Genomic DNA, 27,214 nt, shown 5'->3' with positions numbered 1-27,214 from the left:
TATTGATCGAGCGTCCAGTCATTCCAACATAAACTTTTCCATATGTGGATGGTGTGCGGTATATTCTTGACATTGCAAGTCGGTCCCTTTTCTCCTTTGGCAATCTGAGACAGTCTTTGATCTTCTTTGTCGATTTGCTCGGGTATGCTGATCACGAGGGATCGTGAAAACCTGGCACACAGCGTGTATCTAAAACGAACACACATGGTCGATACCTGCAAAAAATATCAAATTACCACCCGAGCCAGAAAAGTGGCATGATTAATACTCCCGTTACGCGGACAAGACGAATATGTGAGCCACAGCTCCCCAGACACGAAATACAACGCTTGGAAAGTCTTCTGAGGAGCGATGGGTACGCCACAAGTGATATTAGAAATACAGCAGAGCCAAACAAACACTTGGCGAAGTGACAAACCAGCAAAGGAAATGTGAGGTACGGGCTTTATGCCATACAATCCCAGCGAACTCGGCTCCAGTCCACAACCAGCAATGGAGGGTGAAACTTTGACAATGCCGGTCAGTCGTGCAGGCGAAACGTCAGAAAAACCATCAGACGAACGTCGGTCGAAGAACCCGAGACAGAAGCCAACAAGCAGTTTGTTTAATGAGTGAGTTTGCGAGTATCACAATATATACTTTTTTGATAGCATTGAATTAGACGCTTCAATTTTATATACCGCCAATGGACCGTAGACCTTAGCACGTGACATAAATTTTAACTTGATACTTCCATCTGTTCCTGAGAAAAACGGTTCTTAACAGTCGGACAGACAGACAGACAGACGGAAATCAGAATGATCCTATGGTGATTCCGTTTTTACCGATCGAGATGCGGAACCCTAAAAAGGCGCTGTATACTGCCTATTGTTCGATAAGTTTGTATGTATATATTTTTTTGAGTAAACTGGTGTTGTTTTCCTATTCTTTCAGTTCTCAGCAGTATAGAAAATTTGCTATCCTACCGTAATCAGGAACATAAACTATGAATGTTGCTTTGGTCATTAAGAAACTTCATTATAGTTGCCAGTTCCTTAACTCTTTTAATGTTGTATATTTCGTGTCCAATGCCCAACTTCACAGCAGACAGCATTCACAGAACGCGCAGTTTTCACACTGACGCGTAAACAAGAACGATTACGCGTGACAGGTGCGTCTCAGTACAGGAATAATGCCCTGTGTGCTCTGTAACAGAATCCATTACCACGAGAAACTGATCGAGACAAGAAAGTAGCTCTTGTAAAAGAGTTTAATCTAGCGAGCTGTTGTCGCGTGAGACCGATCTCCGACTGATATCCATGCATTGTCGGTAGCGGCATTTCGCCGCTTTCATACCACGAAGCGTCGCTGTCAAGGTGGAACATGATCCCACACGATACTAAAGCGTCTTCATTTTAATTCCTAATAAATTTTTGTATCATCTGTTTACGCTGTCTTTTAAACAATGTCGCTCGCGTTGATTGCATTCCATTTCTATTAGACAGTGTCGAATCCATGCTAGAGTCTGTACATCATGATCGTGGTTGCAACAGCTGAAGACGAGACTCCTAAAACGCATCTAATTATGAAAGGAACGTAATGTGCTGATAAAATATTTCTGCTTGTTTGTTAGTTATAAAATTGCTTTTGATTGAATCAGTACACTATGCATTTTTGTTAAGCATTCTCATGTCACTTTGTTAAAAATTCCTGTACTTTAAGCAAGAACAAGCTTTCCTTTTTTTTAACTGCATTTTATGCAGTTTTGTTAAAGACGACCTTGGATCTTATGGCCTCAGTTGCGACCTGTGTGAATTAATTGAAGGCCAAGAGTTACCAATATCGACTTGTATCATCAATGCAGAAAATGGTACACGAACCATCCTACACTACCGCAAGGACTGGCCAGAGGCATCTTATGAAGCATTCCTGAAAATCGACCTCTCACAGTACTCTTGGATTCATTTCGAGGTACGATTCCTTATACAAAGTGTCCTCATGAAACCCTCCTGATTTCCAAGTGCAATTAAAAAAAACTACGAGATATAGATACTTGCGACTTGCAGCATCATGTAAATTAACATTAACCGGTGAAATGTCTAGAACACATGTGCACAGAAGTATGTTTGGGGTGATGGGGGTTTTGCATCCACAATTCTTCTGCGGAGATCGCCAAGGTCACATACAGGCGAGGCATACACAGTCACTTTCACATAATCCTACAGTAGGAAATGCTGTACACCTCAAGTATCTATGCCTCAAAGTTTTTTTTTAATTGTGAGTGGAAATCAGGGAGGCTTCATGTGAACACCTCGAATTTCTTTGTACATATGTTGATGCATACTTAAAACCCTTTGATCGTTATTTGACAGATTTCATTACCAACTGGAACAGCTGTTGATCTGAATCTGTCTATTTTCAGGGGCGAAATATAGATGAAGTAAAGAAAATGATAAAAAGAATTGTTGAATGGAACAACGAACATGCCGAAGGCTATGGAATAACAATATCTATTGAAGTGGAGAAGAAACGAGACAATTTACTGGAGTTAATTCCACTTGGAGATCTTGTAATCATAAGCAAAGATTTTGCTAGGTTACAGGGATTTAACACGATGTCTCAAACGGTTGATGGTCTCTTTGGACTCCTGAAACATGGGTAAGCCTTGTCCACCGGTCCTCATAAACTGAATTGATTGTATTTTTTCTGTATCACATGATCGTCTTTCAGTGACTCCGAAACACGTCAACATTATTCTTGAATAAAAGTAAAGCGTAATATGTTCTGAAATTCACAAAAACACAAAATATCAACTGAGGTATTCAGTAGGAGAAGCTAAGTTCAAATCTCCACCCGAGCAGCCTAATTAGATTTCTTGCGGTTTCCCTAAATTGCTTGGGTGAGTGTATGGATAATTGTGTGCCGGGGCCAAGACCAAGAGCCCTCTTCTGCCTCTACCTCTGCATCAGAGCTAGCTCTCCAACTTTAAAAACCGTGACGTCAAAGGTACGAGTACGTTAGTTACAACCTCACGAAACTGCGCTCTACAGTTTTGGAATGAACAAGAATATTATATTCAGCACACAAAAGTCAGTGATAACTGGGGAGTTGTCTAGAAGTAGAAGCTCAGTAAAAGAGTGTGGACAGAAGGGAAACAATCGATAACTACCATTGGTGCCTAATTGAAGGTATAGCAGAGTATCAAGAAATGGAGGGATATAATAGACTAGAAACAACTAGGATAAATACAGTTGGCTAGTGGAAACTGGAAGTACAGTGAAGGTAAGTATGGTAAGAATGACTTAGTCTGCATAAAGTGCCGTTACTCACCTTCATTAGTTGATGGTTCGCTGCTGGCAACACACTGTGCTACCACCTCACCTAATGTCTCTATAGTAAATATCACACTTGCTAAATGGTTCTTCAAATGGAAAATACACAATTGCGAATATTTATGAAATAGGTAATGCCCCCTTTTGAAGCTGCTTCATAAGCCTTCTCAAAACTTCAGATAATTTGAAATATCTGGTATAATATACATGTTATTAAAATAATCGGCTGATGCGAGTAATGGTGTAAAGGGAGTACCATCCTAGTTATGAAATCAAATTAATTAATTGATCAATTTCAATTAATTACCCACCTCCCCCATCCCAGATGACGTCATGGATTTTCCCAGCTGGCACATGGGTCCCTGCAGCCGCCCCTCCCTGTCCTGTCCTATTGGCGGGAATTTCAATTCTTGGTAGGAAATTCAACAACGGTGGGAATTTCAAAATGAGACGAATTTCTTTGTCCCAAGGCTTTGCTGACGTCCCACCCCACCCACCCGCCTGAGATTATGCGGCAAATTCAAAATGGCAGTGCCCTTTCCGGGACTCGAACACCAGTCCTTCTCGGCAGAAAGCCCAAGTGCATCCCCCTACACAGGAAAATAGTCAGTCTCTATCCAGATGCAGGAGAGGAAAGTTAAGTCAGTGTACTTTATTTGCTTTGGGTGGGAAATAGAAGTAAAGATCAGTCCTAATTGCATAATCATAAAGATTGGTCCTAATTACACAACTATATGCATAGTGCTACACATGGAGGGCCTAAAATCGCAATGCAGCTCAAAAATTGACGATGTCTTACAATTCACAATACCACTCGAAATTAGCAATAGACATACTCAACATAAACTATGCATAGGATGATCCCTTTACTTACAAGTCGAAATACATCTCTCTGCTCGACTTGTGGACTGGCAGGAAAAAGGCTGGAGTGGAAGGTACTATCTATATTTTTGGCAGGAAATGTGCTCAACTGATACAATGTTGGTGTTGGACAGAGAGGAGTTTAATAAGTGTATTAGCTGGAAGCATACAGCTGAGGACTGCATCTATAGCCTCCTATATGAGGATTGGAAGGATATGATAATGTACAAGCCTAGGGGAATACTTTTCAGTAAATAATGGTAATGCAGCGGGTGATGATGAATTTCACAACTCATAGAGACTATTTCCAGTGCTGCAGTGCCTCTTTATTTCTCGGCAACTTCACCCTATTCCGCTGCCCCTGAGAGATCACCTTGGTATACCTGCTGTGTAACTTGTACACTGATACATAAAAGAACAGATAGGGCAGCAAACCATCACTGAAGTTTTTGGAAGGCCAGTATGTGGTACTACAACTGATGAAAAATACTTCAGTGATCTAATTACACAACAGATCATAATACAACACATGTACTGGGAATTGAGAAAAATCATTGCAATAACACGACTTCTACAAAACCCGACTCCAAAAGATCACTCCAGGAGAGAGGATTGGCAGCTGCAAGCGTGTTCTCCTCGATGTGTGGTCACGAACTAACCAGCTTACAGCCAGTCTTACTTCCCATCCTACCACCCCACATCCCTCCACCTCCTCACCATAGGTATAGATACAGCCCTGGTCTATCATGTCGCTGATGGCCCACAAAGAGACCCATCTGGTGGCAGAGTATATTGTCTCCTGCGTGCGGAAATCAGTCACAGAGGGACAAAAGACTTAAGAACAGGGCGCTTCCTGCAAGCTGTTGAACTTATTTCTCGGAAAGACTGAACCTCCTGGAACAACAACGAAGTTCCGGAGAACTCTACAGAGCGCTTTTTCTAAAGTCCACTGCCATGCACCCCTACCATCCACCACCTGCCGCCAACTGCCTTAGCTGAGACCACAGTCTTCGGCCATCGGGAACCAGAGGGATCGTCTCTGGTGGAGCAATGGCTGAGGGCGGTCAGCAGGCCACATCGTGTGTTGGTTGTCTGAAAGTGCAGCTGCAGCAGCACTTTCCCTGCACGACTAATTGCTTCTGCAGGCGAGAAACATTTCAGTGTAACAGTTGTATTTATGAAACTTCCTGGCAGATTAAAACTGTGTGCCGGGTCGAGACTCGAACTCGGGACCTTTGCCTTTCGCGGGGAAGTTGGTAGAGTACTTGCCCGCGAAAGGCAAAGGTCCCGAGTTCGAGTCTTGGCCTGGCACACAGTTTTAATCTGCCAGGAAGTTTCATATCAGCGCACACTCCGCTGCAGAGTGAAAATCTCATTCTGGAAACATCCCCAAGGCTGTGGCTAAGCCATGACTCTGCAATATCCTTTCTTTCAGGAGTGCTAGTTCTGCAAGGTTCGCAGGAGAGTTTCTGTAAAGTTTGGAAGGTAGGAGACGAGGTACTGGCAGAAGTAAAACTGTGAGGACGGGGCGTGAGTCGTGCTGGGGTAGCTCAGTTGGTAGAGCACTTGCCCACGAAAGGCAAAGGTCCCGAGTTCGAGTCTTGGCCCGGCACACAGTTTTAATCTGCCAGGAAGTTTCATACCAGCGCACACTCCGCTGCAGAGTGTAAATCTCATTCAGTTCTATTTATTGTTGCCGCGTAAAGCCAAGCGCCGGCACGCCAGTCGGGAGCAGCAGAGAAGGGAAGGCTGTGAGAAGAGGTCAGCCAATCGCACGCTGACTTACCTCCTTTCCAAGACGGCAACACGACAACTGCGGCTTCTATATGAAGGGGACATAAACTCTGCGCCCGATTGGTAGTGCCCCACTTCGATAGCAGCAACAATGATAGCGACTTCGACAGCAGTTCAGGACAGACTTTTGGCAGAGATCAGCAGTTACTGCAAAGACTGATTATTTCGTATGTCGCCCTGTGCTTGCGACACATGTGTGTAATTGCCAAAGTTAAGAAGAATATAATAATTCCAATCCCAAAGCAAGCAGGCGGTGTTAGATGTGGAAATTACCGGACTATCAGTTTAATAAGTCACGGCTGCAAAATACTAACGCGAAATCTTTACAGACGAATGGAAAAACTGGTAGGAGCCGACCTCGGGGAAGATCAGTTTGGATTCCGAAGAAATATGGGAACACGTGAGGCAATACTGACCCTACGACTTATTTTAGAAGCTAGATTAAGAAAAGGCAAACCTACGTTTCTAGCATTTGTAGACTTAGAGAAATCTTTTGACAATGTTGACTCGAATACTCTCTTTCAAATTCTGAAGGTGGCAGGGGTAAAATACAAGGAGCGAAAGCCTATTTACAATTTATACAGAAACCAGATGGCAGTTGTAAGAGTCGAGGGACATGAAAGGGAAGCAGTGGTTGCGAAGGGAGTGAGACAGGGTTGTAGCCTCTCCCCGATGTTATTCAATCTGTATATTGAGCAAGCAGTAAAGGAAACAAAAGAAAAATTCGGAGTAGGTATTAAAATCCATGGAGAAGAAATAAAAACTTTGAGGTTCGCCGATGACATTGTAATTCTGTCAGAGACAGCAAAGGACCTGGAAGAGCAGTTGAACGGAATGGACAGTGTCTTGAAAGGAGGATATAAGATGAACATCAACAAAAGCAAAACGAGGATAATGGAATGTAGCCAAATTAAGACGGGTGATGCTGAGGGAATTAGATTAGGAAATGAGACACTTAAAGTAGTAAAGGAGTTTTGCTATTTGGGGAGCAAAATAACTGATGATGGTCGAAGTAGACAGGATATGAAATGCAGACTGGCAATGGCAAGGAAAGCGTTTCTGAAGAAGAGAAATTTGTTAACATCGAGTATAGATTTAAGTGTTAGGAAGTCGTTTCTGGAAGTATTTGTATGGAGTGTAGCCATGTATGGAAGTGAAACATGGACGATAAATAGTCTGGACAAGAAGAGAATAGAAGCTTTCGAAATGTGGTGCTACAGAATAATGCTGAAGATTAGATGGGTAGATCACATAACTAATGAGGAGGTACTGAATAGGATTGGGGAGGAGTCTGTGGCACAACTTGACTAGAAGAAGGGATCGGTTGGTAGGACATGTTCTGAGGCATCAAGGGATCACCAATTTAGTATTGGAGGGCAGAGTGGAGGGTAAAAATCGTAGAGGGAGACCAAGAGATGAATACACTAAGCAGATTCAGAAGGATGTAGGCTCCAGTACGTACTGGGAGATGAAACAGCTTGCACAGGATAGAGTAGCATGGGGAGCTGTATCAAACCAGTCTCAGGACTGAAGACCACAACAACAACAACAAGAAGTATTGTACTTGATTGATTATAACAAAACTCATTAATACGAGTTGTTTGATTGTTTGTCTAGCGAACCGAGTAGGCAGTATTCCTAGACACAACGCACCTCATATAAGGGAGCGTCTATTAAAAAAACACAATCGTGATGACAATAAATACAGTCTTGTTTCCACGAAAATAAGTGCAGTCCATTTTCTTTTAGTTTTATGACCAAAATCGGTATAGTTCAGAGCATTCCTCATCTTCAAATTATAAATTGTTATGCGTAAGGGTGTTACATTCTTTTCACACGATTGAATCATCAATATAGAATGACATCAATATAGTCATTCTTTTATGTTCATCTGCAGTCTCTCTTCCACCTCCAGTTGTTCTGTGGCATTCAGCGGCATGGAAAAAAAAAACTACATCTCTACCGTCGATTACAGATGACCAAACAGCAGAGGTCGGAGCTCTGTAGCAGTGCATCTGACAGATGAATTAACTTAGCTTACTTCTCCTATACATGTCCACCGTATGTAAAATCGAAAAAATTTCCGCTATTTTGCTGCGAAAACTACCGATCAGAATGTTCTCGTTTTTTCGAAAGTTTCATTGGAGTAAAGAAAAAGTGAGAATTTTAAACTCCGAAGAAAAAAAGCATGCAGTCTAACGGAACATCTATGTTAACTGATTTATTTCAGGTTGTTGGACAAAATTACATGGTTTCAGAGTATTCCTGACGTTCAAATCAGTGTCTGTAAACAAACTGTTATGCACGTGGGTATTACAAACATTTCAGACACGTGAAATAACATTGCAGAATACAGTCTTTCACGCTATCTGTTCACATATCAGAAAAAAACAAAGTCATTTTACGTTTGGCAGCAGCAAGCTGGGGATGGTGTTTTGTATACTGTGTCAGGTCCCGTTTCACCATAGCAGTGGTATATTTACGAAACATAAAAAACAAATCGTGAGAGCATGCCTCGTAATAGAACCTCCTAATGTCACCTAGTAGAGACCCTATAAGATTCCACGGATCATCGAAAACAAATATCACCTGCATGCTGACATCTGACATATTTGCTCCATAACTCGCCTCTACCGATCTGTGTGTAAAGTTTCTGTCATTTATTGAATTCGAGAGAACTCCTGACGCATAGTTATGTCAGCATATGATCATATACATATGGAAAATTATCCAAAAAATATGAAATGTGGCATAAAATCTAGCAAAAACTGGGATAATTGGTACAGATTGATGGAAAATATGTAAAATGAAGGCAAATACGACGAAATGAGTAAAATTGCGAAAACCTAGAAAAATTACGTAAATTGACCGAGAATAAATAAAATTAGAAAAAAGTACTGTCAAATTCGGGAAACTGAGGTGGGTTGGGGGACCTAGATACTTAAGATCGAGAAAAGCTTAAAAATTATGCTCTGTCTGCATTCAGTTTCAGTCATCCCCCTCCCCTGTATACTAAGTGGGTTTTCGTAACACATACTTCAACAAAGGGGATATAAGTATTACCCAGAAGCTCTGTATTAAAGCAGGCGAAATATATGTATCCCAATCCAGGACAGTATTCTCACACATGCAGGCCAATATAGATATTGCCTTATTACGTTTGGGTCTCACTGGCAATGTTATTCCACAAGTTTTAAGGAGAAGAATCAATGTGTTTAACAGGCTTAAGTCATTTCCTTGCGTGTTCTGTAGGAGAGTGGACTGATACCACATATATCTGCCTTAATAATGTGAGGAGAGTGTGCTCTAGCGACAAGGTGTCAGAACGAAGTTGCTATATTGTCCCACATGAGCAAAACTCCTTAACATCAGACCATGACTTCTGTGTGCAAGAGGGAAGCTGCCAGGTCCGTGGTGATGATACTGTAAACATCAATAAAACTGTTACATCTCCTTAGGCTACTGATCATGGTGTTTACTCCCTTGTAACAAGTCGCTGTTTTTTCGTGTGCATTTTCATGTAGCAAGGCGTGGATGGTAACGCTACATTCCGCTAATGAAATTATTCATGTCGTTTTTACTCGATCTATTTCCTAGTGAGGCATGGCCGAATCTGACAAAACCGCTAATACTACTAATAAGCACGTCTGATTCGGGAAATGTGATTGAGAGTATGTACATTTCCGACTTACAACGACGTATAAAATCCGTCAATTTCCTAAGAGATAGATATGTAGTCTCCTGACTCCTTTGAGTTGGTTTATAAGCAGGTCACGCGGCGGATATACATCGACGATGCCTTCATAGTGAGGAACAACTCGGGCACTTCCTAGGACATTAGAATAGAATAGAAGGAAGTAGATTTAACATCTTAAAGTTTGTCGCCCTAGTAATTAAGGTAGAAAACTCGCAGGGTGGTTGTATGTCAGACGTTGGACTTATACGTCCTGCTTTAGAGTATTAAGAGCATTGCATTTCGCACGACTAATACTTTGGAAACCATATGGCTTTAACAATGTAGAATTTTTAGGTGCAGAACCATGTAGCTTTAGGAGTGTATGTATGTACGATCATTTGTATGTATCTACAATCATTTCTCTCTTGCCAGTACCATCTTGGTACTGACTCCTGAGACTGTAATAATACTCCAGAACTGTTCGCACAGTTGATTCACGTACAATGTTTCAAACTCCATCCATCTGGAGCTCCATTATGCATAAACTACATGTTTCTTCTTAATCATCTGTTATATCACCACAATACTGTCATGTCTAATATACACCCATAAAGTGTGCTAACCTGCTCGCCATGCATGCATCTGGAGAGATCTTGTGCACTTGGATGGATGCCGTGAGTCAGATTGGTGCGGAACAGCGGTTAAAGACTCAGCTCACTCTGTTCCTTCATGAGACAAAATGGTTCAAATGGCTCTAAGCACTATGGGACTTAACATCTGAGGTCATCAGTCCCCTAGACTTAGAACTACTTAAACCTAACTAACCTAAGAACATTAGACACATCCATGCTCGAGGCAGGACTCGAACCTGCGACCATAGCAGCAGCGCGGTTCCAGACTGAGGCACCTAGAACCGCTCGGTCACAGCGGCCGGCCCTTCATGAGACATGGAATGTAGCGGATGAAGTACCCTCCTACCCTGGTCAGATAAAAATTAAATCGGCGGCAGTGTTGCAGGAAGGGTTGGTCAAGGACAATGCAGCGAGATCTTCCATTCTCAGACTTTATCCTATAAATGCAAGAATTCTCTGTGACTCCCATCCACATAGGGAAAAATGGCCAATCGTAGTCGTAAATTCCGCACTATGATCAATGTGCCAGATGTACGTAGATAACCTAATTGCATCATCTACCTGCATTGACAGTGTAGTATATGGTACTCGCAAAGTAGTGGATGGTGGTTTAGCGATGATACAGAAATTGGGAAGCATTCTGCTGTGTCATTGGCTGACGTTGAAATTATGGGAAAACTGGTAAAATTGCTCAAACTGATCGTGCTATCAACTGCTGTGCTTATTACAGTACATCATCCCATATCGGCGGTGTCTTTATGCTGTTGATTACCACATAGTGACGGACTGACACCACGTGTCTGAGATAGAGAGAGCCTTGGCAGAACACTGGGCATCTGCTACTTGTCGCTGTGGTGTTTGGAATTCAATGTAGAGGTCATCACCTCCAAACAGCTGTTTGGAGACGTTCCTCAATGCTGCAGACTCGTCCTATTTCCATATGCTGTAATGACCATCACATTTTTTATTTTTAGCAATAAGATAACAGTACCCATTTGTATTTCTACTATCCGATGCATGTTGTGAACAGCTCCTTGTGGGAATCGCCATCACCGGAACAGTGATCATGCACATATCTATTATGAGGATGTAGTGCTCTTGGCCTCTTCCAGACGGAACACCTGGATATCTGTTACCTGTTGCTGTAACACAAGAATCTTCTATTGCGAGTGATAGCCTGCTGAGTACACTCTTCTTTCCTGTAGACGTGACATAGCTTTACGCACAAACTTCGGTCCATGAAAGCGTGTTATGGAGCAATGATAGTTGATGTCAGCATGCTGACGGTATTTGTTTTTCCATATATCGCAACAGAGACGTGGTAAAACGTTACACGGTGACGTTAGGAGATTTTATTACTAGGAGAGGTATGGCAGGTTAAAATTTGAATGCAGATAGTTCACATTTTTTTCACCTATTCTGGATGTTACAAAATGACGAAGAGGAGTGCTCCTGAACGTAATAAATGGCTGTATAGATACTGATCTGTATTGGTATTTCATGCGTCTGAAATGAATGTAATGCCATCGAGCATGACAATCTATAATCTGAAAACGCAGAATTCTCTCAAACTACACCGATTTTGCTCTTAATACTAATACAAATCGGCCGTGTCTATTCTCGTGGAATCATGATTGTTTTTATTATTTATCGTAACGATTGTGTGTTTAAAAACATGTTTACCACATGTTTACTCCATAACCTCTAATTATAAAGTACCAACCACTTTAATTATAGTTCGTTGTGGAACCTGCAAATGATAGTGTTTTTCCCGACGTGTGAGTAGATTGCGTGAAACAGGCTGTTCTGTGACAGCCAAATTGCTTAGGAAACTACGACAGAAGAATATGCTGCTATTGCGAATGATGGTCTGCTGGGTGTGGTTTTCTTCTTCGTTAGGTGACATTGGGAGCTTCTATTATAAGGCACGCTTTCACGATTTGTGCAAGGGTAAAATGGGGCCTGTCAAATGTTTGTAATACCCATGTGCACGACAGTTATTTAGAGACACCGATATGAACGCCAGGGATGCTCTCAAGCCATGTAATTTTGTCCATCAACCTTAAAGAAATCAGTTACCATAGATGTTTCGTTCGACTGTATGCTTTTTCTTCTTTGCAGTTTAAATTCTCACTGTTTCTTTACTCCAATGAAAGTTTCGAAATAACGAGAACATTCTGCGGTGATCGGTAGTTTTCGCAGCAGAATAGCGGAAGTTTTTTCCATTTTACACAGGGTGAAAATGTATAGGAGAAGTGAGCCAGGTTAATACATCTGTCAGATGTATTGCTATAGAGCTCCGATATCTACAGTTGGGTCATCTGTATCAGCGGCAGAGTTGTAGATTTTTTGTGTGTCATCGAATGTCACAGAATAACAGGAGGCGGGAGAGAGAGACAGAGACAGAGAGAGAGAGAGAGAGAACGTTATGAATTGCATCCTGCAGTCTAACGTAAAAGAAGACTGCAGAGATGTCATTCTGTGTTAATAATTCAGTCAACTGAAAAGAATGTAACGCCCTTGTGCTTGACAATTTATAATTTTAATATGAGGAATGCTCTCAAACTATACCGCTTCTGCTCATAAAACTAATAGAAAATGAACTGTGCCTTTTTCGTGAGCCGCGCGGGATTAGCCGAGCGGTCTAGGGCGCTGCAGTCATGGACTGTGCGGCTGGTTCCGGCGGAAGTTCGAGTCCTCCCTCGGGCATGGATGTGTGTATTTGTCCTTAGGATAACTTAGGTTGAGTAGTGTGTAAGCTTAGGGACTGATGACCTTAGCAGTTAAGTCCCATAAGATTTCACACATATTTGACATTTTTTATTTTCGTGAAAACAAGACTGTTTTTTTATTGTCATCATGTATGCGTTTTTTTAATAGACGCTTCCTTATTTGAGGTGCTTTGATGTTAAATACAATTGTTATACTGAAATGTTTCTCGCCTGCGGAAGCAATCAGTCGTGGCAGTGGAAGTGTTGCTGCGGCTGTACTTTCAGACAATCAACACACGTGCATCATTGTTCAGGGAGCTGTCATTTATCTCGCTTTTTTCTGTGGCCTGCTGACTGCCTTCGGCCATTGCTCCACCAGACACGATCCCTGTGGCTACGGATGTAGACAGATGAGACTGTGGTCTCAGCTATGGCAGTCGGTGGTAGGTGGTGGATGGTGGAGGCGGGTGGCAGTGGATGTTGGAAGAAGCATTCTGGAGAGTTCTCCGGCCTTTCGTTGTTGTTCCAGGAGGTCCAGTCTTCAAGAGAAGTAAGTTTAACAGCTTGCAGGAAGCGTCCTGTTCTTGAGTCTTTTGTCTATCTGTGACTGATTTCCGCACACGGGAGACAGTATATCGCTGCCACCAGATGGATCTCTTTTTCGACCATCAGCGACAGGATGAGGAGATGGAGGGATGAGGGGTGGTAGGATGGGAAGTAAGATTGTATCTAAGATGGTTAGTTCGTGACCGCACATCGAGGAGAACACGCTTGCAACTGCCACCCCTCTCTCCTGGTCTGATCTTTTGTAGTCGGTTTTGTGGAAGTCGTGATACAATGATGTTTCTCAATTCCCAATACATGTATTGCCTTATGATCTGTTATTTATGAGTGCTGGATTTTACATGACAATTTCGATGTGTAATTAGAATACTGAAGTATTTTTCATCAGTTGTGGTAGCATGTATTGGCCCTCCTAACACTTTAGTGATGGTTTGCTGCCCTACCCCTTCTTTCTATGTATCAGTGTAAAAGTTACACAGCAGCTATACAAGGGTGATCTCTCAGAGGCAGTGGAATGGCGTGAAGTTGTCGAGAAATAAAGAGGCACTGTTTATTTGAATTTTGAGCACCAGGGCTGCTGGACGATTGTCGAGCAACGCAGCAGCAGGCGTCTGTAGCGATGTCAAACAGCGAGACACACACACGGTTAGAGAAAAGGGGTGGTGGTTGGGGTGCGAAGTTGTCTCCTGCACTGTGAATTGACCAGCCATTTCAGAAACACAAACAGCTCCAGCACTGGAAATTGCCTCTATGAGTTGTGAAATTCATCGTCAGCCCATCCCGCTGCATCACCATTATTTACTGAAAAGTAATCCCCTATGCTTCTCCATTATCACATCCTTCTATTCCTCATAAAGGAGGCTATAGACACAGTCCTCAGCTGTATGCTTACAGGTAATACTCTTATTAAACTCCTCTCACTTCAGCACCAACATCGTGTCAATTGATCACACTTCCCGGCCACTACAGCTTTTATCCCTCCACTCCACAAGTGGGGCAAAGAGATTTATTTCTACTTCTAGGTAAAGGAATCATCCTATGTAGAGGTTATTTTGAGTATGTCTGATACTAGTTTCGAATGGTATCGCGAATTTTTTTCCTAGCAGAGTAGCACCAATTATAAGACATCGTCAATTGTTGAGGTGCATTGCGATTTTAGGTGTTCCTTGTGGGCATATGCATATAGCTGTGTAATTAAAATCGATATTTATGATTAATTACGTAATTAGGACTGATAATTACTTCAGTTGTCCAGTCAAAGTAAACAAAGTACACTATCCTAAACTTCCTTTTCTCGTCTGGACAGTGACCGACCATTAATTACCCTGTATAGAGGGGTACACTCGGGCTTTCCACCCAGGACTGGAGTCTGACGCCCAGAAAGGGCACCGCCAGTTTGTATTTCCTGACAATTTCCGAGCTTGGGATGGGATCGGACGTCAGCAAAGCCTTAGAACAAATAAATTCGCGCCATTTTGAAATTACCACTATTTGTTAAATTTCCCGCCAAAATTCGAAATACGCCCCAAAATTCAAAATTACCGCTAATAAAGAATGTAGAGGACGGAGTGGGGACCCACGTGCCAGCTGGGGACAACCTACGACGTCATCTGGTGTGCTAGGAGGGGGGTAATTAATTTATCAATTAATACATTTTATTATAATTTGATATTAAAATTGGGGTGGTATTCTCTTTCCTCAGCTACTGACGTGGGACCACCACTAGGACAGGCATGCATTGTGACCAGTCTTAGTAAAAAAAAAAAAAAAAAAAAAAAAACGCTGCTGCCGTGCTTGGTCGCTATTATACGGGATGTTTCAGGCACAAACGAACACACATTAATAGGCAACTGTTTCTGTCTGAATGGATTGGCGTACCTAATACAGTGGCACAGTTTCCTATTTACTTATTGCACACTCACTTCAGTTAAGTTCCACAAATCCGTCACCCAGTCTACATCGATGAACAGTTTAATGCATTCATGCACAGCTTTATAAAACTGAATGTAATGGACGTCTTCTTAAAGAGCTCTCTATTACCTGTTAATCTGCTGTATGATTTTCCTACACATGAGTCCCTAGTTCACTATCTAACTTAGGCAAGCTCTCTGACAAATAACTATAATATTTTCGTGCGAAAAAGTCACGAAAAACTGCCGCCAACTCTATACCAAACAACACGTATTTATTTAGAATGTATAGTTCTTGGTACAGACGTTACTCTTCTGTTTTATTTATTTTTTTATAACTATTCGGTACATTCAAACTACTTCCTCTCACTATCAGTCGGCATTCGTACGAGCCATTGACCTTCCGATTACCTCTACAAAATACAGTCCGTTCACCACACACCGTATCCAATTATTAGAGTTGATCACCAAAATATTAGACAGTTCTTTACTTCTCCATGACCTAATGTCTCTACACAGAACCTATCATCTAAATCGGCTGGTAATGATCACATTCACTTTATGATTTCGTCTGTCACATTGGTCGTCACCAAAATACATTATTGAACATCAACGTTAAACAGTTTTAGAGCAGCAAGGAGACACATCTTTCCTTAAAGAAAATGGATGCCGACTCCTCGGTAACTGGTCTTGTTGTCAATATCCCGCATTCAGAATATGGGACAGTGTTCTTTCCTGACTGTCCAACTATGGCCAGTGAGCATTGCCGCAGTGCTCCTATCAACAGGTACTCATCCTGCATGGCAAACCATGAACCTTTTTCGAATTTTTCCAAATTATATGATCACAGAAAGCCAGAAAAATTTCGAGTAATATCTTTACATGTAACTACGTAGGCTTTCCCGGCGTAATAAGTCTTGAAAGTCTTTTCGGGATTGCTGCCGGATCCTAAAATCAACTTGACTCGATATTTCGGCGATCCAACTGTTCGCCATCTTCAGGGAATGCTGCTTCTGCTGATGAGTCCCGCTGAGAACTGACGCAAGATTGCAATTCGACGTCCTATATAGGCCACCGCTCAGTACACGGCGCATGCGCCGCCCATCACGGTTTCTGACTTCCAAAACAGGGAGGTGGCGCCGCCCTTAGTGAAACACTGCTGGCAACGATATATCGCAATCAAGGCCGCACCGAAGAACGTTCTGTTTTGATGCGAGATAATACAGGATTCCACGTTTTGCTAAGAGGAAACCCATTGTCCCTGTTGATTAAATTATCAGCCAACCTAATTTCGATCGCCTCTTTATACACACTATTCCAAAAACCGGAAATGTTGGCAATTATAACAGTTTCCTCAAATTTCATTTTGTGTCTCTCATTCAGACAGTGTTCTGCTACGGCCGATTTTTCCGGCTGTTGTAGCCTCGTGTGACGGCGATGTTCCACACACCTGTCATTCACTGTGCGAATAGGACGACCAACGTAAGCTTTCCCACATTGACACGGGATTTTGTACACCCCAGGTTTCCTAAGTCCCAAATCATCCTTCACAGAACCGAGCAGAGCCCTAATCTTAGAGGGTGGACGGAACACACTCTTAATGTTAAAACTCCTTAAAATTCGTCCAATCTTAAACGATAAGCCTCCAGCATAAGGAAGAAAGGCCACAGATCTATGTTCCTCTTCGGACACCTCCGGAGACGGTCCAAATTCCATAGCCCGACGAATCTGGTTCTCGGTGTATCCATTTTCCTTAAAAACAGTCATCAAATGCTCAAGTTCTTGGGTTAAGCTGTCTGCGTCGGAAATGGCATATGCTCTCCGTACCAAAGTCCTAAGGACGCCACTACGTTGATGTGGTGGATGACAACTCCTAGGGTGCAGATACAAATCTGTGTGTGTCGGCTTTCGGTGAACGCTGTGTCCCAAAGTTCCATCTGGTTTTTTATAAACCATTACGTCTAAAAATGGAAGCATCCCATCATTTTCAACCTCCATAGTAAATCTGATACGGGGATGAAGACAGTTGAAGTGGTCCAAAAACCTGTTAAGAGCATCACGTCCATGCGGCCATACGAAGAAGGTATCGTCCACGTATCTCCAGAAGCACGTTGGTCGGGCTCGACCACCGCGGGATAACATCTCTTCCTCAGAGAGGGCAGCCATTCGTTCCCTTAAGAATGATGACGAACTAGTAATTTTACCAGCTGACAAGGGGAATGCCACGGTTGTAATGACGCGGGATGATTATGTCCTAAAAATGGATTTACTTCTCAACGACCCGGCGTACAGAAAACTATCTAAGGACCCCACAGAAAGGATCAAACGTAAGACACTTTCACTGCTGAAAAAGAGTTCGTTGTCAGATGATTTACGTAAGAAACTTCATCCTGGTGCTGCCGTTCCGCCTAGGTTGTATGGTTCGCCTAAGTTGCATAAGGAAGGGGTTCCTCTACGCCCAATTGTTAGTAATTTGGGTGCACCGACCTATAACCTGGCAAAGTATTTATCATCTGCTCTCAGTCCATTTGTTGGCAAATGTGAACACCATATATCCAGTTCAGTGGATTTTATTCGACGATTGGGATCTTTGAAGTTGAGTCCTTCAGATCTGTTAGTGAGTTTCGATGTGGTATCCCTATTTACACGAGTTCCTCTGGAAGAGTCCCTTAGTTTGATCAGTGAAAAACTGGATGAAGAGCTGGTGAAGCTTTGTCGTCATGTGCTGACCTCTACGTATTTTTTATTTAACAGTAACTTTTTTGAACAGAATGACGGAGTGGCTATGGGTAGTCCTTTGTCACCCATAGTCGCCAATTTATTTATGGAGGACTTCGAGGCTATGGCACTGAGGACTTCAGCTTTGCAACCAACGTGCTTCTGGAGATACGTGGACGATACCTTCTTCGTATGGCCGCATGGACGTGATGCTCTTAACAGGTTTTTGGACCACTTCAACTGTCTTCATCCCCGTATCAGATTTACTATGGAGGTTGAAAATGATGGGATGCTTCCATTTTTAGACGTAATGGTTTATAAAAAACCAGATGGAACTTTGGGACACAGCGTTCACCGAAAGCCGACACACACAGATTTGTATCTGCACCCTAGGAGTTGTCATCCACCACATCAACGTAGTGGCGTCCTTAGGACTTTGGTACGGAGAGCATATGCCATTTCCGACGCAGACAGCTTAACCCAAGAACTTGAGCATTTGATGACTGTTTTTAAGGAAAATGGATACACCGAGAACCAGATTCGTCGGGCTATGGAATTTGGACCGTCTCCGGAGGTGTCTGAAGAGGAACATAGATCTGTGGCCTTTCTTCCTTATGCTGGAGGCTTATCGTTTAAGATTGGACGAATTTTAAGGAGTTTTAACATTAAGAGTGTGTTCCGTCCACCCTCTAAGATTAGGGCTCTGCTCGGCTCTGTGAAGGATGATTTGGGACTTAGGAAACCCGGGGTGTACAAAATCCCGTGTCAATGTGGGAAAGCTTACGTTGGTCGTTCTATTCGCACAGTGAATGACAGGTGTGTGGAACATCGCCGTCACACGAGGCTACAACAGCCGGAAAAATCGGCCGTAGCAGAACACTGTCTGAATGAGAGACACAAAATGAAATTTGAGGAAACTGTTATAATTGCCAACATTTCCGGTTTTTGGAATAGTGTGTATAAAGAGGCGATCGAAATTAGGTTGGCTGATAATTTAATCAACAGGGACAATGGGTTTCCTCTTAGCAAAACGTGGAATCCTGTATTATCTCGCATCAAAACAGAACGTTCTTCGGTGCGGCCTTGATTGCGATATATCGTTGCCAGCAGTGTTTCACTAAGGGCGGCGCCACCTCCCTGTTTTGGAAGTCAGAAACCGTGATGGGCGGCGCATGCGCCGTGTACTGAGCGGTGGCCTATATAGGATGTCGAATTGCAATCTTGCGTCAGTTCTCAGCGGGACTCATCAGCAGAAGCAGCATTCCCTGAAGATGGCGAACAGTTGGATCGCCGAAATATCGAGTCAAGTTGATTTTAGGATGCGGCAGCAAACCCGAAAAGACTTTCAATATCTTTACATGTCTGAAGGACTGAAATAAAGGTATTACTTCGTTGGTTGCTCCACGAAATGACTTTCATACAGTGGTTATAATCCATTGTACCATTGCACAACATTATGTACAATGCTATACATACTTAAATACCTACAATTTTAAAATTTATTCTTTATGTACACTCTTTTTACTCCTCTACATGTTCTGAAAAAAATAGTTGTATTTTAGTGCCTGTTAATCGTCAATAACTCGAAATGAAAAATAATCCGAAGTATTTGCCCTAGCAAAAGTGACACTTTTGTTGCTAAAAGCCGTGTTATGACTATTTGAAATGCAGTTAAGCTAGATTTTTCAACTACGACATGTGTACTGTGTGACAATAGTGTCATCAGGCAGAGATCCTTTAGATAAGATTGACGATTTCGAATTTCAAGTAAATTTATATATTTTAGTAACTTTCAAAGTTATCAGCTTGAGTCTTGAAATGTGAACTACTATTACTATTTGAAAGTATTGCATAAAGTTGTATGGCAATCAGTGTACTGAAAGAGGCAGAAAATTAAATTGACTGGTTCGAGTATGGTTTAGCTATTCCATACACTCTTGCACTGTGACACACCATGCAACACACACATTGCATAGGAACACAATTCTTGGAATATCTTTCCACACAGCATATACATGGTGATCAATGTTGCCTCTTTATCGAAGCCGATTTGATAACATTTTTCCTCACAAGCAATATAAGAAGGGCAGTCAAATGAAAACGAAACAGATGGGAAAAAATAAGAAAACTATTTATTATTTCGAAAGTAATCGCCATAACACATTTATCCCACTATGAGGCAAGACAGTCAGTGCCTTTATGGAAAAATGTTTGTGGTTGCCTATGGCAGCATGATTGTATCCAGGTGTCCACCTCTTCGTCCAAAACAAATCGATGGCCACAAATGCCTTTCTTCAAGGCTCCTGAAATATGGAAAACGTATGGGCAGGGCTTGGTACTGTATGGAGGATGTGTAAGTGTACGTTTAGACTGCCTGTGATGCGACGCGACGCGACGCGATGCGATGCGAGGCATAATGGCCAAAGCGATGCAATGCGATGGAGCGTTCACATTGCACACGATACAGCGCGCGCGATCTGGCCAGCAATTGAGCAGTCTCGGCACGATGTCGTTTTTCCTCGACCAGTTAATTCTTTTTTATTAGAAAACAGTGCTCTGAGAATTCAACGCAGTCGTGAATGGGTGCATGAAATCAACAAGGAGAGGAGGGCTTTAGGAGAATTTCATCATTTGTACAGTGACTTGAGAAAAGATGAGGATAAATTTTGGAATTATTTCAGAATGAGTACAGAGACATCTGATTATATAGTGTCGTCTGTTTCAAATAGATTACAGAAGCAAAACACAAATTTCAGAATGGCTATTACCCCTGAAATGAAAGTTATGATCACCATCAAGTAAGTAAACAATATTAAGTTTACAGCAATCATTTTATTATGAAAAATTTACGAATTGTGATGGATTCAAACTTTCTTTTAATAAATTTTGACGTAGTTGACAATGAGAAGTAAAATACATCACAGTTCACTCACTTAAGTATCAAAGTTTTCAGAATCTTGGTGGCTTGAAATAACAATGTCATCAGGTTGAATTTCAGAAATGACTATTTCATTTTGCGGATATTCAGCAATTACGATTTCAACTGGATTTCCAGGTGCATAGGGTGACATCAACGAATGTGCAGTGGAAGTGGTTGATTGTTCCAATTCTTCCGAAAGAACCTGCTGAATTTTTATCCTGGCTCTCAACTGAGCTGTTGGTGATAGTTCTCGCATTGCCGGCAGCAAACTCACTACAAAATGATAGTTGTCATCTTGCGTTTCTGATTTCGACATTTGTTGCTCAGTTAGCCTCAACTTTTGCTTCTCTATATTTAGCAACTCAGAGTTTGTCGATTTCTTGGATCTCTTGTTTTGGTTTGTGTGTAGGGTGGGTGAGGGAGGAGGCATCGAAACGCTACCCTCTGAACTTACAGTCTTGAAGAGCTGGCTTGGTTGGTTTCATCAGGTGAAACACACACTCTCTCTCTCTGTAAGAGCTGGTGAAAATGGTACGTCGTCGTGTGCGTCGTCGTGTTGCGATACTGTTCTTTTACTGTGATGAACATTAGTCTTCGTCTTCCGTGGCGTCATTATGTCAGTCAGGAAGGTCATTAGCTCGGACCACGGCCAATTGGATTGGAAAGGCGGCGTGCTACCTTCGTCTCCTGAACGTTCAGCACGAGTTTTTTTGAGTTCAGAGCGGAAAGTGTCACGTAGGTTCTTCCATTTATTCTTCAGTACCTCGCCTGAAAATATAGACGTGAAAATATGCGTAAATAATTAAGTACACTGTATACTTAATACATTTTTTGTCCTTAGCACATTAACTGCAAATCCTACGGAGATCCTACACATCCTTCAATTACGCTAATTTCATTCTTTTTCATATATTTGTCTGTTGGGATGTCTTTCCATGCACTGTCACAGTCGTTTCGGATGGGTCTAACTACAGTCGCACAATGTGTGCATGAAACGTGCGCCGCAGTATGTGAAATTCTGAGCCCTGTACACCTGCCTTCTCCTACTATACCACTGCTTCAAACCGCTGCAAAACACATGTATGCCAACTGGAATTTTCCGAATTGTGTGGGGGCCATTGACGGTAAGCATGTTCGGGTTAAATGTCCCTCTCATTCTGGGACAATGTATTACAATTACAAAAAAAATATTTTTCGCTTGCTTTACTAGCTGTAGCCGATGCTAACTGCAGATTAATAGCAGTTGACATTGGAGGCTATGGCAAGCAATCAGATGGTGGCACATTTAGAGCAAGTAACTCGTACAATAATATTTTGAACGAAACTGAAAACTGGCCTCCACCGAAAGAACTACCAGGTACTTCAGTAAAAGCCCCATTAGTGTTGGTTGGAGATGAAACCTTTCCACTACTGGAAAACTTAATGCGCCCTTTCCGTGGACTGTCACTGATTGAGGAAGAGAGGTTATTTAACAGGAGGCTATCGAGGGCTAGAACGGTGGTGGAACGCACTTTCGGAATTATGGCCAGCAAATGGCGTCTTCTCCGAAAGGAAACCGAAACTTCTGTAGAACATGCAGACATTATTATTCAGTGCATCTACGTCTTGCACAATATAATAATCGATAAAGATGAGCCTGACATTTCCCTTCAATTGTCTATTGACCAGGACATAACAGAACACAGTGTTTTAGCAGCATGCTTCCAAAATGACAGAGCAAACAGTAGTGCTTCAAGAAGAGCGAGGAGCCGGCCGTGGTGGCCGAGCGGTTCTAGGCGCTACAGTCTGGAACCGCGCGACCGCTACGGTCGCAGGTTCGAATCCTGCCTCGGGCATGGATGTGGGTGATGTCCTTAGGTTAGTTAGGTTTAAGTAGTTCTAAGTTCTAGGGGACTGATGACCACAGCAGTTAAGTCCCATAGTGCTCAGAGCCATTTGAACCATTTGAAGAAGAGCGAGGAGTGTCAGAGAGGCCTTCAAAAACTGTGTCAACAGTCATTAATGCAAATATATTTCATGTCGAAATTATCAAATACTGTAACTATTGTGAACGTCATTTCATTATCAAAATACTGTAATAGTATCTATACACAATTAAAATTAGAAAATAAACGAAGTTGTTTGTGTTACGTGTTTCTTGGAATCTTGTAGCTATTTATTTTACTTTTTTGTACTTACTGTCTGTTCCACAATCTTCAGCTATTTCATTCCATGCTTGACGAACAAAATCACTACTGCGGTAATATTTATTTTTCTGGTCCCACAACACGGGGCGTTCACGTACATTGTTAATTAGTCTTTCGACGTCCATCGCAAGCAAGCAATTACTCCAGACGCAAGCACAAACAAGCAACCGCTCCAAACACTCGCGCGAAACGCAAACTCGGTTGCGACTACAGCGGAGTCATCGCATCGCACCGCATCACATCGCTCGGCCCAGCCAGCAGTCTAAACGGGCACCGCTCTGTTGCCACTGTTAAACCAAGCCTGCCCATTGTCACGTGATTTCAGCGCGTCATCGCTCCGCTCGGCTCGGCACCGCATCGCATCGCATCGCGGGCAGTGTAAATTTAGCCTAAGGGCTTCCCAGCGAAACTTCCGCAGCGTGGGTGGACCTACATCTCACCAAGGCTGTTCCGACTACATTGCAGAAGTTCCTCTGGGAAGAACCTGCACATCCTCCATACAGTACCAAGCCCTGCCAATACGTTTTCCATATTTCAGGAGCCTCGAAGAAAGGCATTTGTGACCATGGATTTGTTTTGTACGGAGAGGTGGACACCTGGATACAACCATGGTGCCCTAGGCAACCGCGAACATTTTTCCATAAAGGCACTGACCGTCTTGTCTTACAGCGAGATAAATGTATTAAGCGTTATGACGATTACTTTTGAGATAATAAACAGTTTATATACTCTTTTTCGTCCGTCCTGTTTGCATCTGCCTGGCCCCTACTTAATTTGTCGCTACCGGCCCCCTCCTTGGCCCCCACCTTCAGACATCAGTTTTCTTTCCTTTGGCTCATGATAAGACCGTGAAAAATAAATCATAATCTAGTGATCATGGAAGCAGCTCTTTTTTTCTTTTAAAATACGAACTACACAGCCATTTCTTTGTAACATAAATAAATTTCTAAACCTTATTATACGAGCGCTAAATATTGAGAGAGGAAAAAAAGTCATTTTCATTTAAGGTAATTCTTGATATCTTAAAAGCTTTTATTGAAATTTTTTTGTTATTGTGATTACTGGGTGTACCATAATTAATAGGGACAACAGACATATGTGGAAGTATAGAATAACAGAATTCCACTAATCATGGACCCAGAAATATTCAGTTTCCGGGATAATTCCGAATATGTAGTTACGAACCACCACTGATTCAGTATGATATATTGTCCTACTCAGTGGAAATGTAAAATTTTTCAATTAAGTCACCATCTAAATAGGTTCTAATTTCACCGATGCACAACGCTGGGGAACGACATATAATGCGCCAATTTAAGTCCAAGATGGATAGCACAAACAACTTGTACCTTGGCCTCCAAGATACCTGACTTCAATCCTTTGGAGTTTCCTGCTTGGAATCATCTCAAAAGTGAAGCGCAGAGCATTCCCATTGATATGGTTGAAGAACTGGGGCAGCAAATTGTATAGTCTTGTCAAGATTTACGAGATGCTCCAGGGGTGTTTGAGAGAATTCGTAGCTCACTGCAGACGGAGTGCAGAACTGGCTGAAAATGTGAGGACGATGGGTGGAATACCTCCTTAGCAACTACAAGTGTACTGTAATTTGTAGTATGTAATTGTTTTTCTTGTGAAGGTAGGCCTTAGGTGAAATCTGAGCCAAAGCGGATGGGGACTTAACAGAAAAGTTTACATTTCAGATGTGTTTCTACTAATTAGGACAATATTTCATGCTGAAATCAGTGGTGGCTTATGACCATACTTTTGCAATCATTCCCAAATGGCTCGTTTGCTGCCCCATGTGTACTGGAAAATTTTTGAATATTTTAATATATTTTCATTAGTGTCAGTTTTCGCGACGAAATATTTTACACGCTGTGAACGAATTTTACATCTTCTCAGTTGGTGCACCAGTCAACTGTGTGACTGTTGGGCCTTGAACTTCTCTATACATAAGAGGCAATGTCCCGAATGACTGACTCACTAAGGACAGAAACTTCAAATTTGCAGAGGATGGTGATCTTATACTGTAGGAGTCGTTTAAGAAGGGATTTTTCCATTTCTACCCCTAAGAGATGAAATAAGGCATAGAAGGTTTTTTTGAAAATATGACGCTATTAATGCAGTATTCAAGCTAGAGCTACGGAAATTGGAATTTGGTTACTCGATCAGAAATAAAGAAATACGTGTTTCAGCATTTTTGGAAATTTGGTCCCTATGGAGGTGAAATAGTACGTGATTTTTTTTTAAAAAAAGCAAATCATTATTAAAGAGCTACTAGAGCATTTTTGAAAATACACCTAGGAAAATAAAAACGTGGCTTTTCGGTTAGAAATAAAAAATACTTATAATAAATGAAAATCGCTTTTCACTTATTATAATGTTGTTCTACCAACAACCAACGGAAGATTCAGTTACTGTAAAGAAAACTTGCTTTAGTGGTTTTAGAAATTTAACTCCCAAGTGGGTGATATAAGGGACGCAAATTTTTATGAAGATATTTCATCATCAAAGAATTTTTTAAGCCAGCTCTAAGAAAGTTTGTATTTGACTTCTTGGTTAGGAAAAGAATGCGTATTTCATTGATTTTCGAAATTCAGCTCCTAAAGGGGTGAAATACGGGATGAAAATTTTTGTGAAAATGGTTGTATGGTTTTAATTAGCGTCCAAATTTTAGGAGATGATACAATTTGTGTGTACCCCCCCATGAACCATGGACCTTGCCGTTGGTGGGGAGGTTTGCGTGCCTCAGCGATACAGATAGCCGTACCGTAGGTGCAACCACAATGGAGGGGTATCTGTTGAGAGGCCAGACAAACGTGTGGTTCCTGAAGAGGGGCAGCAGCCTTTTCAGTAGTTGCAAGGGCAACAGTCTGGATGATTGACTGATCTGGCCTTGTAACAATAACCAAAACGGCCTTGCTGTGCTGGTACTGCGAACGGCTGAAAGCAAGGGGAAACTACAGCCGTAATTTTTCCCGAGGGCATGCAGCTTTACTGTATGATTACATGATGATGGCGTCCTCTTGGGTAAAATACTCCGGAGGTAAAATAGTCCCCCATTCGGATCTCCGGGCGGGGACTACTCAAGAGGATGTCATTACCAGGAGAAAGAAAACTGGCGTTCTACGGATCGGAGCGTGGAATGTCAGATCCCTTAATCGGGCAGGTAGGTTAGAAAATTTAAAAAGGGAAATGGGTAGGTTGAAGTTAGATATAGTGGGAATTAGTGAAGTTCGGTGGCAGGAGGAACAAGACTTCTGGTCAGGTGACTACAGGGTTATAAACACAAAATCAAATAGGGGTAATGCAGGAGTAGGTTTAATAATGAATAGGAAAATAGGAGTGCGGGTAAGCTACTACAAACAGCATAGTGAACGCATTATTCTGGCCAAGATAGATACGAAGCCCACACCTACTACAGTAGTACAAGTTTATATGCCAACTAGCTCTGCAGATGACGAAGAAATTGAAGAAATGTATGATGAAATAAAAGAAATTATTCAGATTGTGAAGGGAGACGAAAATTTAATAGTCATGGGTGACTGGAATTCGAGTGTAGGAAAAGGGAGAGAGGGAAACATAGTAGGTGAATATGGATTGGGGGACAGAAATGAAAGAGGAAGCCGCCTTGTAGAATTTTGCACAGAGCACAACATAATCATAACTAACACTTGGTTTAAGAATCATGAAAGAAGGTTGTATACATGGAAGAACCATGGAGATACTAAAAGGTATCAGATAGATTATATAATGGTAAGACAGAGATTTAGGAACCAGGTTTTAAATTGTAAGACATTTCCAGGGGCAGATGTGGACTCTGACCACAATCTATTGGTTATGACCTGTAGATTAAAACTGAAGAAACTGCAAAAAGGTGGGAATTTAAGGAGATGGGACCTGGATAAACTAAAAGAACCAGAGGTTGTAC

General features: G+C 42.0%; 2 protein-coding genes across 2 annotated transcripts in view; one reads left to right on the top strand and one right to left on the bottom strand.

Moving 5' to 3' along the window:
• Positions 1-27,214, top strand: part of LOC124789480 (ketohexokinase-like) — an 87,709-nt gene that overhangs the window by 49,340 nt on the left and 11,155 nt on the right. The window contains exons 3-4 of the mRNA XM_047256858.1: positions 1,743-1,950; positions 2,402-2,637. Coding sequence (XP_047112814.1) covers positions 1,743-1,950; positions 2,402-2,637 — 444 coding nt within the window. The remainder of the gene's footprint in view (positions 1-1,742; positions 1,951-2,401; positions 2,638-27,214) is intronic.
• LOC124789481 (transcription factor Adf-1-like) lies at positions 21,523-23,525 on the bottom strand. The gene is made up of 2 exons (XM_047256859.1): positions 23,276-23,525; positions 21,523-21,865 (listed from the first exon to the last, which is right to left on the bottom strand). The coding sequence occupies exons 1-2, from the start codon at positions 23,406-23,408 to the stop codon at positions 21,582-21,584; spliced, it is 417 nt and encodes a 138-aa protein (XP_047112815.1). The 5' UTR covers positions 23,409-23,525; the 3' UTR covers positions 21,523-21,581.

Source organism: Schistocerca piceifrons, chromosome 3 (genome assembly GCF_021461385.2).
Source record: "Schistocerca piceifrons isolate TAMUIC-IGC-003096 chromosome 3, iqSchPice1.1, whole genome shotgun sequence".
In the NCBI taxonomy this organism is placed as follows: Eukaryota; Metazoa; Arthropoda; class Insecta; order Orthoptera; family Acrididae; genus Schistocerca; species Schistocerca piceifrons.
This window is presented reverse-complemented; position numbering and strand designations above follow the sequence as displayed.

Coding starts and splice junctions, on each gene's coding strand:
- LOC124789481 (XM_047256859.1), bottom strand. CDS start 23,408: ATGGACGTCGAAAGACTAATTAACAATGTACGTGAACGCCCCGTGTTG. Junction 21,866..23,275: donor TGAAGATTGTGGAACAGACA/GTAAGTACAAAA, acceptor CTATATTTTCAG/GCGAGGTACTGAAGAATAAA.